We start from the raw sequence: 16,905 nt of genomic DNA, 5'->3' as shown, positions 1-16,905 counted from the left end.
CTCAGTAAAGCTGGCAAAAATGCTTAACCGTATATTTGAAAAAAATGTAAACATACTTCATGAATATTTTTAGTATTTATAGGGACATCATTGCGACAGCGAACAAAAACTACACACACTCCTTTTAGTTTCTCTGGGGCTGCGTTGTCTATATACAATCTCATCATTTTTGCCCCTTTGGTTGCTCCAGCAATAGTTCGACCACATTCTGAAAACAAAAGTCAAGAACTTAGCATACGATTACATGACTGATCAAATGTGATAAATTACTGTGGATCTTACACCCTTGTTCCTTGCTTTACTTTAAGAAGTTTTCAATATAATTATGGAATAAAATTTTTTGTCTACAAAAGGATGTAATTGCAAATCTTAAATTGCAGCCTCCTTGGGTGCCTTTCACTGAGTTCTGCACTTTGCTCCTTTTGGCCTGGCCTCAGGCAGGACTTTCACGCAAACCCTTCTCTTATCCCATTCTCAACCGTTTGCCTCCTTAATCCTTGCTAATCTTTCGGATCTCAACCAAAATGCCACCTCTCAGGTAAACTTTCACTGACTCCCCCAAGAAGATCCTGTCCCCCACTACATACTCTCATAGCACCCGACTTATAGTAAATCCTTCCTTGAACTAGTTTCAATGAAAATGTATCATTAGAAATCTTTCTTCGATGTTTAAAAACTATTTTAAAATATGAGAATTCTGTTAGATAGCTAGTTGCAATATTTTTTCTTTCTTTTTTTTTTTTTTAATTTTTTTTGGCTGCGTAGGTTCTTAGTTGCGGCACACAGGATCTTCGTTGAGGCATGTGGGATCTTTTCTTTGTGGCGTGTGGGCTTCTCTCTAGTTGTGGACTGCAGGTTTCCTCTCTAGTTGTGGACTGCAGGTTTCCTCTCTCTAGTTGTGGCATGCAGACTCCAGAGCACGTGGGCTCTGTAGTTTGCAGCACGCGGGCTATCACGTGGAGGCCTGTGAGCTCAGTAGTTGTGGCATGTGGGCTTAGTTGTGGGACCTTAGTTCCCCGACCAGGGATCGAACCCACATTCCCTGCACTGGAAGGTGGGCTCTTTACCACTGGTACCACCAGGGAAGTCCCTGGTTGCAGTATTAATAAGCAAACAATCAACAGTCTTCCTGTTCACAACCATAACCAATTTGAAATATGATCTAAGAAAATTTTACATCCCTATCACAAAACCATAAACATCTTTTGTCTGCCCAGCCCCCCTTCCTTTGGGTTTGGGGAATTTCTCCCATCCGGGGATTCTGGAGGACACCAGTCTCAGAGCCCTGCAGGGGTACACATATGAAAACTATACTAATTAGACTCTCTGCAAGACTGTAAACCTTGAATGCAGAGACACAAAGATAAAAGGGTATCTGAGCAAGGTCAATCTACTGATGAATCCAAAGAAACTGCCCTGAAATCTATGGAAATGCTCTATTCCTATTTTTCCCAAGGCCTGATTGTTCAGCTAGTTCTAAATTTTGTGAACCACCCTAATGTTTTAATATTTTGCTTACCTAAGCCAGAGTCTGCACCTTGCTTACAGCCAAAGAACCCTGAGACATGGTATGCAGCAATGTAGAGCTCAAATGCTCATTCATGGAGGTTGGCAGAATTACCTTTACCCTTAATATTCTCCCTTTTTTCCTTGATAAGTGAACCTGAATTTGTCCCATTTAGCAATCTGTACATTCTCAGGGAGACAACTGCTTTCTCAGCCTCCCTAGCCCCTAGGGTAGTCATATGACATTAAGAATCTTGGGCTTTCCTGATAAAGGGGAGAGGTGTGACTAGTAGGCCCCTTTCCTACATGATGAAAACCTGTACATAATGTCTAGACTTCATCTTGCAACCATGTGGAACTAATATGAACACAAAGCAATGTGTTAAGAACGGCAGAATAGGGGACTTGCCTTGTGGCGCAGTGGTTAAAAATCCACCTGCCAATGCAGGGGACACTGGTTCGATCCCAGGTATGGGAAGATCCCACATGCTGTGGAGCAACTAAGCCCACACTCTAGAGCGGGTGCTCTAAAGCAAGAGAGGCCACCGCAATGAGAAGCCCGTGCACCACAACGAAAAGTAGCTCCCACTCGCGGCAACTAGAGAAAAGCCCGCACACAGCAACGAAGACCCAATGCAGCCAAATAAATTAATTAATTAAATTAAAAAAAAAAAGAATGGCAGAACAGAAATAAAATAAGAATCTGGGTTTCTGATGGCGTTACTGAGCACTTGAACCACTGCTAGCCACTGCCTGCCCAGTTATGAGAGAAAAACAGACTCCCTATTTGTTTAAGCTACTATTAGGATTTCCATTACTCACAGCTGAACATATTCCTGGCTTCTAAAAATCCAAATGCAGCTACACTAAAGAATACTATACAGCATCTTTTAAATTAGATAAATCTATATTTAATAACATAAAAAATGTCTAGGTTATACTGTCAAGTCCAAAAAGTAAGTCAAGAATAAAACGTGTTATATGATCATATTTTTAAAATGATACTAAGTGTCTACATGTTAGCACATGCATATAAGTAAGACGTGTAGAGGAATACTCACCAAGCTGATAAATATATTATTTTTGGAAATAGCAAAAATAATAATTAAAAGTATGTTTACCCTTTCTTCTGGCAGATCTCCTGAGAATTCTTCCTAAAAAGTCTTCCTAATCCACGTAGAATTAGCTTCAATGATATTCATTGAGGCATTGTTTAAAGGAGAAAAAAGTTGTGAACAACCTAAATTCTAATAATAAGTTTTGAACCTAATAGTTGTCTCAGCCTAATGAAGTACAATGCAACTGTTTAAAATTTAATTGTGGAAATGTATCAGTGGCATGGAGAAGACAATATTATCAATTTTTAAAAGCTACCATAGAATAATATATAGAGTTGGATTACATTTTTATAAAGCATCTATAAATTGTTTTTTCTTAGTCCAATTGAATTGAAAAAAAAAAAAAAAAAAGAAGCATATCTTGGGTGACATGGTCCCCAAACAGGAAATGCAATGTTTTTGAAAATAAGAGAAGGCTGAACTAACTCTCATGGCTACTGAGTTCCTTTTTCTTTCTGAGACTGGACTATAATCTTGGAGGACAAAACATTTTTAGGGAGTGAGGCAAAGTTTACATGGCACTTGCCCTGAGCCCAGCATAACCACGGTCCTCCCAATCCCATGAGGTGAGTTCCATTACTGTTCCCATTTTACAGATGAGAAAACCAAGGCCCGGAGAGGTGAAATAACTTTCCCAGTGTGACCCAGCGAGTAAAGAGTGGAGCTTGCCTTCACCACCTCACTTCTGACCCTCTCCAGGACCAAGCTTTAAACCAGTGTGTCAAACAGTGTCTATCTGTGATCTCCTCCTCCCTGCAGGCCCAGGGGTCTGCACACCGTCAATGGAGGGTGTGATAAGCTCTGCAGTTTAAGAAAACAACATCTGGTCTGGGATACTCTCACCCATATATCAGGATACACAGGATAACCTGTCTAGAAGAAATGGAAAGTTTCACACTGTTGACACTGACTTGAAATCCACCCTGAGCTCCCAAGTTTGGACCAAGGCTATTTAGAAAGATAATTGTTAGGGTAGAGGGGTCTTAGAATCCAGCAGGGCACTGAGAATGGGGAAAGTGGCTTCCTTCTCAGTCCTACCTTGGCCCCTTACACTCTCATCCAGTACCTGCCTACTCCCCATCAAGCTTTGCCTCCTCAGGACCCACAGGGCTGGTGGTCTGGGTGAACAAGGCATAGGCATAGGCGCTGTCTGGAGGAACAAGTCATTGGGCTGCTGAAGTCTGCAGTGACCAGCACGATCCCAGGAAGGGCAGCAGTTTGTAGTTACTTGGTCACTCTTCCAGCTGAAGAATGCACGTCCCCCTTCTCATCTGTCTTGTACTTTCATAACTTTTGACAAAGAACGACCCAAAGCACCAGAGTGGGTACAAGGTCAGCAAACCACAAAGCATTCCCAGCCTCCAGCACATTTGGCGTAAGTGAGATGCTACTTGTGAGCCATAAAAGAGGTGATTGCTTTCCTGGTTAAAGGCAGCAAGAATGCCGTAGGCTGTGGAAAGGTGGAGGCACAGAGAGCCCGTCTCAAACTTACCTAGTCATCCAGAAGCATCCTGGAGAGCTCTGTCTGTCTGGTGTAATCTTGGCACAAAAGGAATATTCTCACTAGCTCTACATTCTTGTTTTGGCCCAATAAGTTTGAAAATGATACTTTTTTTTTTTTTTCGGCTGAAAACTTGAGAGTTTCATTATTATTATTTATACTATACTCTTCCAAAGAAGGTTTGAGGCAATATAGGATAACAATAAATGCTATGGACTGAATGTGTCCCCCCAAATATATATATGTATAGCAGTATATATACATATATACTGCAAAATAGGATCCAACTCTACATATTATATATGCAACTCTGGATGTGAAGGAGTCAATGAACCGTGAATATGTCTTAGACTTGCAGCAATACTTATAATTTGGGTCGTTACAAACATCTAAATTAGTGATCAGAAGATAAAACTAGCAGAAGATAAAACTATATACATAGTGGTATATATACTGTGTATATATATGTACATATCTCATACATACTGTACATATACATATCAAAATACATAGAGAGGGAAATAAATAAACACACACACACACACACACACACACACACATATATATATACCAAAGAAGTTACAGAAGGATACTCATCAAGGAGTTAACTTGATTATTCCAAGTGAGTGGGAATGTGGGTGGTAGTTTTAATTTTTCTTCTAATTGTAGATATTTTCTCACCTTTCTATATTTTCAGCTATTGTTTTATTTATTTATTTATTTATTTAATTTTTTTGCAGTACGCGGGCCTCTCACTGTTGCGGCCTCTCCCGTTGCGGAGCACAGGCTCCGGATGCGCAGGCTCAGCGGCCATGGCCCACAGGCCCAGCCACTCCACGGCATGTGGGATCTTCCCAGGTCGGGGCACGAACCCGTGTCCCCTGCATCAGCAGGTGGACTCTCAACCGCTGCGCCACCAGGGAAGTCCCTATTCTTTTAATTTTTAATGAATTATGAAAATTTGGACCTTACAATAATGTCCCAGCATAAGAATTGTGAGAGACAGAAGATTAATAGAGCAGACATAGTCACTAATTGTGAGTCTACATATTTTGTTGGTGAAGAAAGACATATATATTAAACAATTAGATGAAAACAGAAGAACGTGATCAAGTGGTGTATTTTACAATGCAAACTTTAAAAGAGACAGGCGTTTGGAGGATAGTGATGGATGTGGTTTGGAACACTCTGAGAAGGCTCTGAAGTAAAGAGAATGCCTGAGGCAATCTGGAGGAGGGGTAGGATTTGGCTGGGTGGAGACACTTAGGAGGGTGGAGAAAAGGGCACGGAAATGACTGGTGTGGACAGACAACCATGAAGACTGGCTTAGAGAGAGCAGCAAGTTCATGTTTGGCAGAATAGGAGATCAGACTAAACAAGTACTGTGTGTCCAGGTTATGACAGGCCTTAGTAGAATAAATAAAGAGTTTGGACTCAATCCAACAACAGGACAATGAAAGATTTACTTGGCAGGAATAAGTAGTATGGATTTCAGAGAGGAAATCTGGTAACAGAGATACTGGTTTTCAATCTGGAAAACTGGGGCAGGCATGAGATAGGAGCCTAAGCTTAAAGGCAGCAGAGGAGGGGGCTTCCCTGGTGGCGCAGTGGTTGAGAGTCCACCTGCCGATGCAGGGGACATGGGTTCGTGCCCTGGTCCGGGAAGATCCCACATGCCACGCAGCGGCTGGGCCCATGAGCCATGGCTGCTGAGCCTGCGCGTCCGGAGCCTGTGCTCCACAATGGGAGAGGCCACAACAGTGAGAGGCCCGCGTACCGCAAAAAAAAAAAAGCAGCAGAGGAGGAAAGCAAGAAAGAACTAACAGAGGGGACACGGTAAAATCCACAAGATTTATAAGATAAGTAGTCGAAAACCAAAGGATGATCTGTGTACCTAGTTATTAAGACAAAAGTTCAATGACCTGGTAAAGTATCAATTCTTTTTGGAATAACGTGAAAAGTAGGGAAAGCCAGATATTCCACTGCCAGCTGCAGCAAACACAAGATACTGACACAGGACCACAGGGAGTGACTGCTGTGCTTTCGGGTGGTTTCATGACTATTTCTAGTCATCTGACAACACGTGTACAAAATGGCTCTACCTGTTTCAAGGAAAAGGCAATTCAATTCTAGTGAAAATGTGTATTCCCAGGAGAGGTCAATGACTTCTATAAGGATGCTTTCTTCTTCAATCCTTACAGCAATCTTGTAAGCTCCTGGTAAATTTTCTTTATAAATATAGGATTGTCTATGTATAAGAGAAAAGATATGCTGCACTTTGACATTCATTCATGAATAGCTGGCACGTTACCCTCGCAAAACATCCTTACCAAGACCAGGTACATCTCCTTCTTGGTACAAAAACTTCAATGTCTTACAACCATCTTTCATAAAAAAACGAGTAAATGCTTCCAGCTGTTAAACAAAAGAGAAAATGATAATCAATAAAATGACTAAGAAACTATAATAAAATGAACCAAGCCCTGTGCTAAGCATTTTACATACCTTAGTCCTCATAGTTTTGTAAATAAAGGAAATGAGGCTAAAAGAGTTTATTCAAGGTACACAGAAGCAGGTACATCAGAGGCAGGATTAGAATCCGAACTAATTTAACTCCAAAATTATCATGGAATATAGGGTGAATTCTATTTCCAAACTTACATTACTTATCTACATATATAAGTGGGCCTCCACTTACCTAACCCTGCCTCACAGCATCTTATAAGGGTAAATAGGTGAGTCCAACTTGAGGTAAACATAAAGAATTATTGTTAAGAGAAACTACTCTCTTTTTTTTGGCTGCACTGGGTGGCTTGCAGGATCTTATTTCCCTGACCAGGGATTGCACCTGCGCCCTTGGCAGTGAAAGCACAGAGTCCTAACCACTGGACCACCAGGGAATTCCCAAGAGAAACTATTCTTAAAAGTTGATTTGTGGAACAGTAAAACTTGCCTTATTAACTAACTGTTTCGTTTGACCAATTATTTGAGTAATTATATTTTCAGCAATTATAATTTGACCTATATGGTAGCCAAACTAATATAAAAACAAATTAATATAATGTCTTCCATATTTATGAGCATGAATTGAATTACTTATGAGTCAGTATAATTATCTTTAGTAAGTAGATATCTAGGTCATATAAACAAAAACTCTCACACATCATTAGGGAAACACAAGTTTACTGACCCCCCTTCACCTAGCCCCACTGATTGCATACATAAGTGTCTCTCTTGGGCAGTGGGTTTCGCTTCACTTACTGACCTATTCCTGTAGGAAGTATCTCAGGTCTGGCAAAGCCTCTCACCCTTGGACAATGGTTCTCAAACTTTTGTGTGCATCACAGAAGCAACTAGGGGACGTCTTAAAAATAAAGAATGCTGGACCCAAGGATTTGCATTTTTAAAAAGGTCCAGGTGATGCTGCTGCTGGTCCTGGGACCACGTTTGGGAACCACCACCCTGGGAGATGAAATGGAGCCACGGAGATGCGCAAAATTCTATCCCTTCATTTTCTACTCTTCCATCTCACACGTAAACTTGGCTCTCTTGCATAATTACCACCTAAAAGATACAGAAGCTGTCAGCATAGCTATTCTTGCCCAGTTCCACACTTTCAGGCTGTATGTGACTTCTATGACCCATCAGCTTTGAATGCATCCAAACTCTCAAAAGTAGACTGCATGACTGTGATAAAAAAAAAACTCAATATCAAACGTAATGAATTCTTGTCTTTTAGACATGTTGTACTCCTGAGGCCAGCAGAGTGAAAACCGTCGTGGGCCGAAATCATGACTGCAGTTAAAAATTCACTTATAATACGTAATATTTTACAAATACTTCATCTGAGTTTCACCACAACCTTGCACTAGGTAAGGTGGCATTATTATGCCCCTCTTGCAGAAAAGAAAATTAAAGCTAAAAAGAATTTGAGGGGACTTCCCTGGTGGTGCAATGGTTAAGAATCCACCTCCCAATGCAGGGGACACGGTTTCGAGCCCTGGTCCAGGAAGACCCCACATGCCGTGGAGCAACTAAGCCCGTGCGCCACAACTACTGAGCCTGTGCTCTAGAGCCCGCGAGCCACAACCACTGAGCCCATGTGCCACAACTACGGAAGCCCATGTGCCTAGAGCCTGTGTTCTGCAAGAAGAGAAGCCACCGCAATGAGAAGCCCGCGCACCACAACGAAGAGTAACCCCCACTCGCCGCAACTAGAGAAAGCCCACGCAGCAACGAAGACCCAACACAGCCATAAATAAATAAATAAATAAATAAAAAGAATCTGAGAACTTCCCTGGTGGTCCAGTGGTTAAGACTCTGCGCTTCCATTGCAGGGGGCACAGGTTCGATCCCTGGTCAGGGAACTAAGATCCCATGTGCTGTGTAGCCCAGCCCAAATAATAATAATAATAAAAAATTAAAAATAAATAAAAATAAAAAGAATTTGAGTGAAGGACCCAAAGACACATACCCACAAGTGCAGAACCGGGAACTCCAGATCTGCTCTCTTTCCACAGAACTGTGCTGCTGCTGTCTTGACTTTGGAAAACACTATCATGTAAGCCAGGAAAGTAATGTCTGTGACTATCATGAGCAGCGCTGAATGAAAGTAGCAGGAACACACGAAGTAGCAAAAGCTTGAATGCCAATGCGGCAGAAACCTCTGCATTGGTTAGGGTCCTGGCAAGCAAAGGAGTCGTAACAAAGAGGCTCTGAAGAAACCTAAAGAGGCTACTTCTAGAGGCCAGAGCAGGGTAAGGGAAGCTGTGGCACTAGCAGCAACACAGGACTAGCAACAGAGGAAAACCAGTACCACCTCAAGGCCTGGAAGGGAGGGCGTTGGGGGGAATGGGGTAGCGGGAAGCAGGCTGAGAGCTGGAGCTGGGGGAAAGGGACTGCTCGGGAGGACACTGGCAGAAACGTGGCCAAGTGGGGAGGGATCAGGCTTCTTTCTCTTCTGCCCTCCAATCTCCTGCTGGTGGCTCCCAGAAGCCGAGCCACTTGGAAACCAGAGGATGAGGGAGCCCATGTGGTAGATTCCAGAAGGGTCAGCCTTCCAGGCCACAGAGCAGGGTGGAGCACAGTCGGGAATGGATCTGAAGGCAAACAAAATAACCACCACCTCTTCTGTTGTCTACCCTCCTGCGGAGCCTTTAATGAACTGTTTTCACTCTGAATTGTGCAACAGGCCTCACACAAAAGAAAAACTTTTCCACACACCCAGTTACCTAAACAACCATAACAAAACATACCACCTCTTGCTCCAACTTCTTACTCACCCATCCACTAATCGCGATGCCAATTTACTACATGTTCTTGCTCTGTCCATGTAATCAAATGAGCACTCTAATCTCTCCCAGATTTTGACATTGGTTTCCATCCTAGATGTACTTACTATCTTCCCTCCACTGTGGCTTTGCAATTCACCAGCAACTCTTAAGGAAACACCTTTCCCGGTTTGACTCTTCCCTTAATCCTTGATTTCCCATTCCTTGCAGCCTAAGCAGTGTCTGGCCTGGTCCATGATAGCCTTAAAGGAAGAAGCTAACCACAAAGACCCAAAGTCCAAGGCACGCCCCAGGAATGACAAATGGAAGGGTTTGCAGGCATTGGGCACTCCCACTTCCTGGTCAGCATGCTAGCCAGTGAGAGAGACTTCCTCCAAGTAGAGAATGCCAGCCCAGAAAACCAGGTGGCAAATACTTAAGGGTGATAATATCACCTCTGTAGATACTCATCTCCCCAGCTTAGTCCTAGCAGCAGTCTTCCTCTGAAGGCACTGCCTAGTCCCCACGTCTATGCCTAAATCTTTTGCAGAGCTAGTGGGATTCCAATTGTGAAGTTAGCCAAATATGTGGCCTTGAAATTTTCAGGTGCAACAATGTTGAATACCTATATGGTTTCTTCCCTAACCAAGCACAGGAATGGTCCTTGGGACAGGCTTGAAGCCTGGGCCTACTGAGAATCACATTTTTTAGAAATTGGCCTTCCCTTCCTCTCTTGGTCATCTGCTCAGTGATGTGTGCAAGGTTGTTTTGCATCACTTTCTTCTACCTAGAGAATAGGCAGACACATAACCAGAGTCACCAGAGGAGTCAAAATAGTAGAGAAGGGAGGCCAGGAGAGATGAAAACAAATGAAAAAACAATACAAACAAACAAAAACAATTGAGAGTGGCAAAGAGAATCCTGTTGCCATTGGGTGGTATCATCCATAGCCAGGGAAGGTTATAGAATTTGTGAGGCCCAGTGAAAAATGAAAATTCAGAACCACTTGTTTAGAAATTATTAATAATTTTAAGATGGCAACAGGAGATCATTTATCCAAGGGTAGGGCCCTTCAGCACAAGGGCCTACTCAACTAACAGCCCGCATGCCTGTGAAGCCATCCTTAGCCCCATGCACATTCCTACAGGGAACTTTGGTGACCCGGGAAACCATCCTACTTCCAGTTGCTTGCTGTGGCACCTCTTGTTTTATGTACACATCTCCAAGGTTGTCTATCCTTTGCCGTTAAAATAGCTCAGAGCTATCGATCTCTTTGCATCAATCACATGCCCATGTCACTGTAACACACTAAGGGAACAAGAAAATGATCAGTCCCATTCAACTGTCAGGGGCCTGCCAGTTCTAAAGCTTTATAAGGGTCCTGGAAGAAATGAAGGGCAGACAACTTCCAGAACTTGGTAACATACTGCATCGAGCAACGGAGAGGCTCTTTTAGGAAACATTCCACAGACTCTTCGCTCCTAGAGCAAGCTAAAGAGTTTTGCCCAAGTTCACTGGGCAAGAACAGGGAGTATGGACCCTGATAATGGCAACCTCACCACAACGCCGCCCCCTTTGCAACTCTCTCACCCTTGCATTCAGTGGGACGATCAGCTCACCACCAGCATGTACCTGCTCGCAGGTCTTGTAGAAGCTCCAGCCCAGGTCACTCCTAGACTTGACAAAAACTCAAGCAGCTCACAGTAATTTTGTTGAAAATTTAGAACCTGAGCTATAAGTAAGCTATGACAGTGCTTCCGGGAACCGCTATCAGTCACAGTTTATCATACATTACTATAATTAAGGTGACCATATAAATTCATCATCCGAAACTGGGACCCTTTTAGGAGTGAAAGGAGGAACTGTTAATAATTATGCTAGAAAAGTAGGCAGAATCCAGGGCTCTCCCTGGCACGCAGAGACGCACGGTAATCACCTCGTTGTTTTCGACTATATTCATACAGTAGTCACTGTTCCCTAGCTCTATTTCTGCAGTTTGTTTTTCTACCCAAATGATCTGCACGTGTAGTTTATATAACCCGTACTTTTAAAATATCACTCTACCTGTGCTTGACCATCCCTCTAACTTCTGAAGCCATTTTGAGTTAGAATCTTAGCTCATTTCTAGTTGCCAACTCTTTTTTCCCCTTCCTCCACAATAGTAGGCCAAACTAGAAATATCATCCAATTGGCTATAACTACGTAAAATAAAGCTTCTTCTCTATTCAGTTAAATCCCAACCTTCTCTTTCTAAATGTTTTGTTGTTCACAACGATTCAAGTTTCTTCAACCAATCACTTCTCAAAGAGTAATTAAAAAATAATAAGACTTAAACTTACAGATGGGCAATCCAAAATTAACTCTTCAACAGTTGTTATGTCCAGGCCAAGCTTTGCTGATAGAATTTCAAATATATATTTGTATGAAGGGTCAATTTTCATTTTTCGGTTTTCCCTTGCATCTCTGAATCTTGCCTAAAGAATGAAAACCATGTGTAAAAATTGTAATTATGAAGAAAAATCACCAAAATATTTCATTTCAGATAAAAGTGACACTTAATAAAAATGGTATTATAAGCAAAACCTGTCTCTCTTTTAATGTTTCCTGTAGATTTGTAATGCCACTCATACTTCGGAGATATCTGGATGATCTGCGGGAAGACTGAGAGAGCACATCAGAAGTCACTGACTGAACCAATCGTGGCGCAGGCCTAGGTCGAATCCTTCTCAGATCTGGGTCATCTTCATCTGGCATAACTATCCTTTCATCAGAAGGAATGAGATTCATATAATCACTTAAAGAAGAAGTAGGACCTTTTTCGGAAAGAGAGACAGTATCTTCTTCAGATGCCTCTACTGGGAGGGGAGGGGCCTCTTCACTGGAAGGAGGAGGAGCCTCTTCTTCCGGAGGCGGGGGAGCCTCATCTCCTGGATCCGGAGGGGCAACATCTTCTGAGCTAGGAGGTGCTGCCTCTCCCGAAGAGGACGGGGCTTCTTCTTCCGGAGGGGGTGGGTCACCTTCTTCAGCGCTCATGTTATCCACTCCTTCCACCTGCAGAGCACCTTAAAACTTCAAAACCTAGGATTATAAAAATTTTTTTTTAATTGTTCAATAAATTGAGTATGATGTATTAATTTATCCCTCCCATTGAAGCTAGACAGGTAGCAAAATTATCTGTTTCTCTCATACTGCATTATCTAAAGAAACTAAGTTTATAGGGCTAGAGAGAGAATTTTTTTTAAAGTGGGACAGCGCGTGCAGGCGCGCGCACACACACACACACCTACACCTACACACCTCTAGGGTCTTTTTCAAACTATAAGTAACCACTGCAATTGATGGGAGGACACCTGTCCTCAGGTATGGAAAAAGGGCTGAAAAAAGATTGAGAGCGACTGTACTCCAGGACCAACTGGTGATCAACACCAGGATACTTATCCAAGAGATCAAGCAAAGAACTACATGGACTGAGATGTTCCTTGCTTGGGGGAACTCTGCTACTCTACAATTCACCAATCAGACACTCAACTGTCCAGCCATCTCATCTATATGAGCATAACCAGGACCACCCAAAAAGCATAAAACATACTCTTGGAAGCCAAAATGAATATCCCAAGTCCAAACATAAAATTCATGCTAAAATGGGATTGTGACTATTTACTGAAGCAACGGTATCATATAAAGCATAAATCCAACCTACCCAATCAGAAAAGCTCCAATTGTAAAGGAGTGTGGAAGTTATCATGAGCATATAACAAGGAAAATTAGGGGGCACCAGTGGAATGGGACAAAATGTTACTTACAGGAAAAAAAATCATATTTAGGACAATAATCAAGCCTCCATCAAAATAAATAGGAGTTTGGGATATGGCTAAGATCCAGAAACCAGTATAACAGTAAATACCTGAAGAACAAAAGAACAAATTCCAAAGCAGACAGTTCAAAAGAAGATAAAGAGGCTTTCTAGTGAGAAATTCTGAGGACACTGGTGCAGACCTGGCCTAAGTAAGACAGTGCTTCGTATGAAGGGACACCAGCAGCCCTCCATCAGACAGAGATAGCCTGTAACCTGCACCTGACATCTGCCCTCACCAGGTTTTCCAAAGGACCTATAAACAGCTGAAATTGTTTTCTTTGATATGCTAAGGTTGGCCTATTCAAGAACAGAAAGACCCAAACTGACCTTTTAGCTGCCAGCTAACCAGTTTATCTACCCACACCCAAGATGTCAAACAAGGACCAATGTTCTCAAACTGTCTGAAGTATTTTTTTTCTCATCCCTCTCTCCTCTGTCTTTTATAAATCCTGGTTTTTGTCTTTGACTCTTGGCCACAATCTAATGTCTAGCTTTTTCACACAAGAGCAAATGTGCTTGGATAGTAACTAAGTAAACGTCTCTTGAGTTATTATTGGGCACAATAAAGATCTACAATACCCAGGAGTTGTGTGTGCATTACATTCTTACACTTGAAATTGGCCTAGAGGAGTTGGTTGTGCCATCTATAATAACTCAAGAATAATTATGATGATACACATTAGTGAAGTCCTATCAACTACCTGTCACTCTGCTCAAATCTATGCTTTTGAATTCTGCCAAACAATTTACTTTACTCCATAAGAGAATCGTGCCTTCTCTCAAAGGATATCAACAGGCATTGTTGTCTGGTTTCTGAAACGAAAGCAAAATTTACTTTAATTTCAATAAATGGTGAAACACATGTACTGACTGAGCTCAGTAGGGCCGGAGAGCTTCTCCATAGGCAATAAATGCTCCTTCTAGAGACACACAGTTATTTCAGCCAGTATAGAGCCACTATTATTTAAGCCATCAAGGAAAGACTAAAGTTGAATCATGACATTTTGTTAAAGAAATCAAGGGAGTATACAATAAATCTTAATGAGTTTTCCATCTAAAAATGACAACTATTTCTTAAGTGTTGGCACAGATTCACAGATTAAATTTTCAGAAAATGTTATTACCCAACACAATTAATTCCCTGGAGATTCCAGATAGTTAAGATTCATGGCACATCATTTCAGAACTAGAAAATAAACCTTAGAAATCATCTAGCTTAACTCTCCCTTTTTACTGATAATGAAACTAAGATCCAGCACATTCACAGATCTTATCCAACTGCACACCCAATTGATCTTTCTAAACTTCAGATCATATCGCATCACGGCCCTATTTAGTTTTGCCCCCTTGTTCACCTAGCTCTTTGTAATCTTGCAATGAAAGGATATTAAAAGCTTAAAAAGCTTAAGGTAGTCCTGAATAACACCAGTTAGGTTAAACAAAATCTATGACTAAGGTCAGGCTGAATCGATAGGCTTAGAGAAGGAAAATTGAAAGCAAGTAAAAAGGAATGGGAAAAAGAAGGAAAGAAAGCTGAAAATAAGACAAATAGAGTGTAAAGAGAAGACAAAAACCCGGAAATCCTCTCCCTCCTAATCAAGAATTCCCGAAGTTTATAATAAAATACACTGAAAGAGGTCATTGTGAGTTACTCTGCTCCCATGGTAATCTAATAAACATAGTCGATAGCCTCAATTCAGGTAAACATATTTACATATAACAGACATATACTTTCCACCTCTTATGTGTGTCTCCTTACCTCAGTTTCCTTGGGATTTATGTGAAGCTGTTTAAGGGGATGGTGGTGGGGGAAACAGCATTTAATTTCTAAAACTTATTAGAATACTCCTCTCGGAATATATGTTTTATGTAAAGAGTTCAATTTATGCTCTGTGAATTGAGTGCTGACATATATATCTCACGCTAAGGACAGGATAAGCTCTTATTTTGTGAACATAAAGAGTCTTTATGGTCAGTAGTCTGTACACACCAACAATACAGAAAATGATAACAAGGTTTTAATTGCTATCATGACTGAGAAACAAGTAATTTCTAAATAATTTGTTACAGTTTACATTTTTAAAGTAAATCATATACCTCAGACTCTCAAAATAAATAAATTACTACTGCCATTTTGGGGAGATTTTGCTTAAGGAAGCTATAGAATTCTTCCTCTGATGAAATCATTTGAGATGCTTTTCCTACATTGTTTTCAAATGTCAAATCATAGTTGGCAATGTAATGAACTCTAAATATAAAATGTCAGCTTACCACTCCCAAAGACTGATGCAATTATTTAACTGTAACTTAGAAAATGTACACAGCTGTTTTATATAGAAGAATTCCTAAAAACTGTAACAAAAATTTTAATAGATTACATAGTTGAAATGGAAAAATTTTTAGTAAATATAAATTACCTTACTACATATACGCATTCACATGTTTGCATATATGCAACATGTTTGCAACAGCATAAAGAAAACAAATACACTTCCTGGAAACAACCAAAATGTTCCTTAATAAAGGATGCATTAATTGTACCGTAGTACACTGTTCTATAAAGTTTTAATTTAACATTAGCAATAAAAATAATGAGGTAAAGCTATATATACAGATGTAGAAATGTCTCAATCACATATTGTTACATGGAGGAAAAACCAAGGTAGTACAGTGCATTGTATATCAACTGTATAAATTTTTTAAAGTGTATGTAGGCATATACATGGTATTTCATCTATTCTAAGATGCACACTTTTAAGAAGGTTTAACTGGCAACCTTTTTTCCTTTCCTCACATCTTTTTCTTTATGCTGTTACATATAATATGTAGTTTCCATCTATGTAATTGTATAAAATTATAATCAGTAACAGTTTAGATTTAATAAAATGCATTAGAAGCTTTCCAGGAAAGATACACAATGAATTATGAACAATGATTACCTTGAGTAAAAAAGGCCAGATAAGAGAAGCAGAGGAAGAGCTGTACTTTTCAATTTGATAACTTTATGGTTTTTAAAAAAGTATAATTATGTGCATATTTTACTCGTATAATATGTGTTTATACAATAACACACAATATGTGTTTATATTTTTCTCCTATGTATCTTAGGACTTAAAATTTAGAACCTAAATTTCCCTCTGAATTTTAGAATTTAAAAAGATTACTTAGGCAACGAAGGGGCGGGTCTTTACTCCAAGTATCCACGCTTTGCCGGCTATAAGAGCACAGAGGGGATGCAGGATAAACACCTTTTCGTCTTCTCCTCCTCCCCGTGTCCTCCCCGGACAACTTGCTGCCAAATACAATCATTTTAAATTCCCACCACCCCTTCTCTTTAAGTTCAATTTTGGAGGTTCAATTGGACGTCTACAAAATCATTCCTAGTCATTTCCAGGAGCAAGTTGCCATTTCAACCACACCCCTTTCTCTTGTGCCCATCTCTGTCTGTACCCCTATCCTTTCATGATGACTAAGGGTTCTCTGCGTGCTTGGCCGCTGTGATGGCATACACAACCGAGAAGCCCCTCCAAAGCAAAACGCACAAACGGAGCGGGGGGGAGGGCAGGCTGTTAGACACACACAGGGTGGTCAACGTCAAGAAAAGGTGAATGAACAAAGGGCTGAAAGTGACTAGAAGGGAAAGAAACTTCTGGA

General features: G+C 41.0%; 1 protein-coding gene across 1 annotated transcript in view; it reads right to left on the bottom strand.

Annotated features, from left to right (window-relative positions):
- The window catches only part of DNAH8 (dynein axonemal heavy chain 8), a 323,349-nt gene that overhangs the window by 305,789 nt on the left and 655 nt on the right, over window positions 1–16,905 (bottom strand). Inside the window, exons 2-5 of the mRNA XM_032647945.1 lie at window positions 11,979–12,473; window positions 11,735–11,869; window positions 6,456–6,540; window positions 57–208 (exon numbers count right to left, since the gene is read on the bottom strand). Coding sequence (XP_032503836.1) covers window positions 57–208; window positions 6,456–6,540; window positions 11,735–11,869; window positions 11,979–12,428 — 822 coding nt within the window. The 5' untranslated portion in view covers window positions 12,429–12,473. The remainder of the gene's footprint in view (window positions 1–56; window positions 209–6,455; window positions 6,541–11,734; window positions 11,870–11,978; window positions 12,474–16,905) is intronic.

Source organism: Phocoena sinus, chromosome 11 (genome assembly GCF_008692025.1).
Source record: "Phocoena sinus isolate mPhoSin1 chromosome 11, mPhoSin1.pri, whole genome shotgun sequence".
In the NCBI taxonomy this organism is placed as follows: domain Eukaryota; kingdom Metazoa; phylum Chordata; class Mammalia; order Artiodactyla; family Phocoenidae; genus Phocoena; species Phocoena sinus.
The sequence above is the reverse complement of the archived record's forward strand: the minus strand, read 5'-3'. Positions and strand labels throughout refer to the sequence as shown.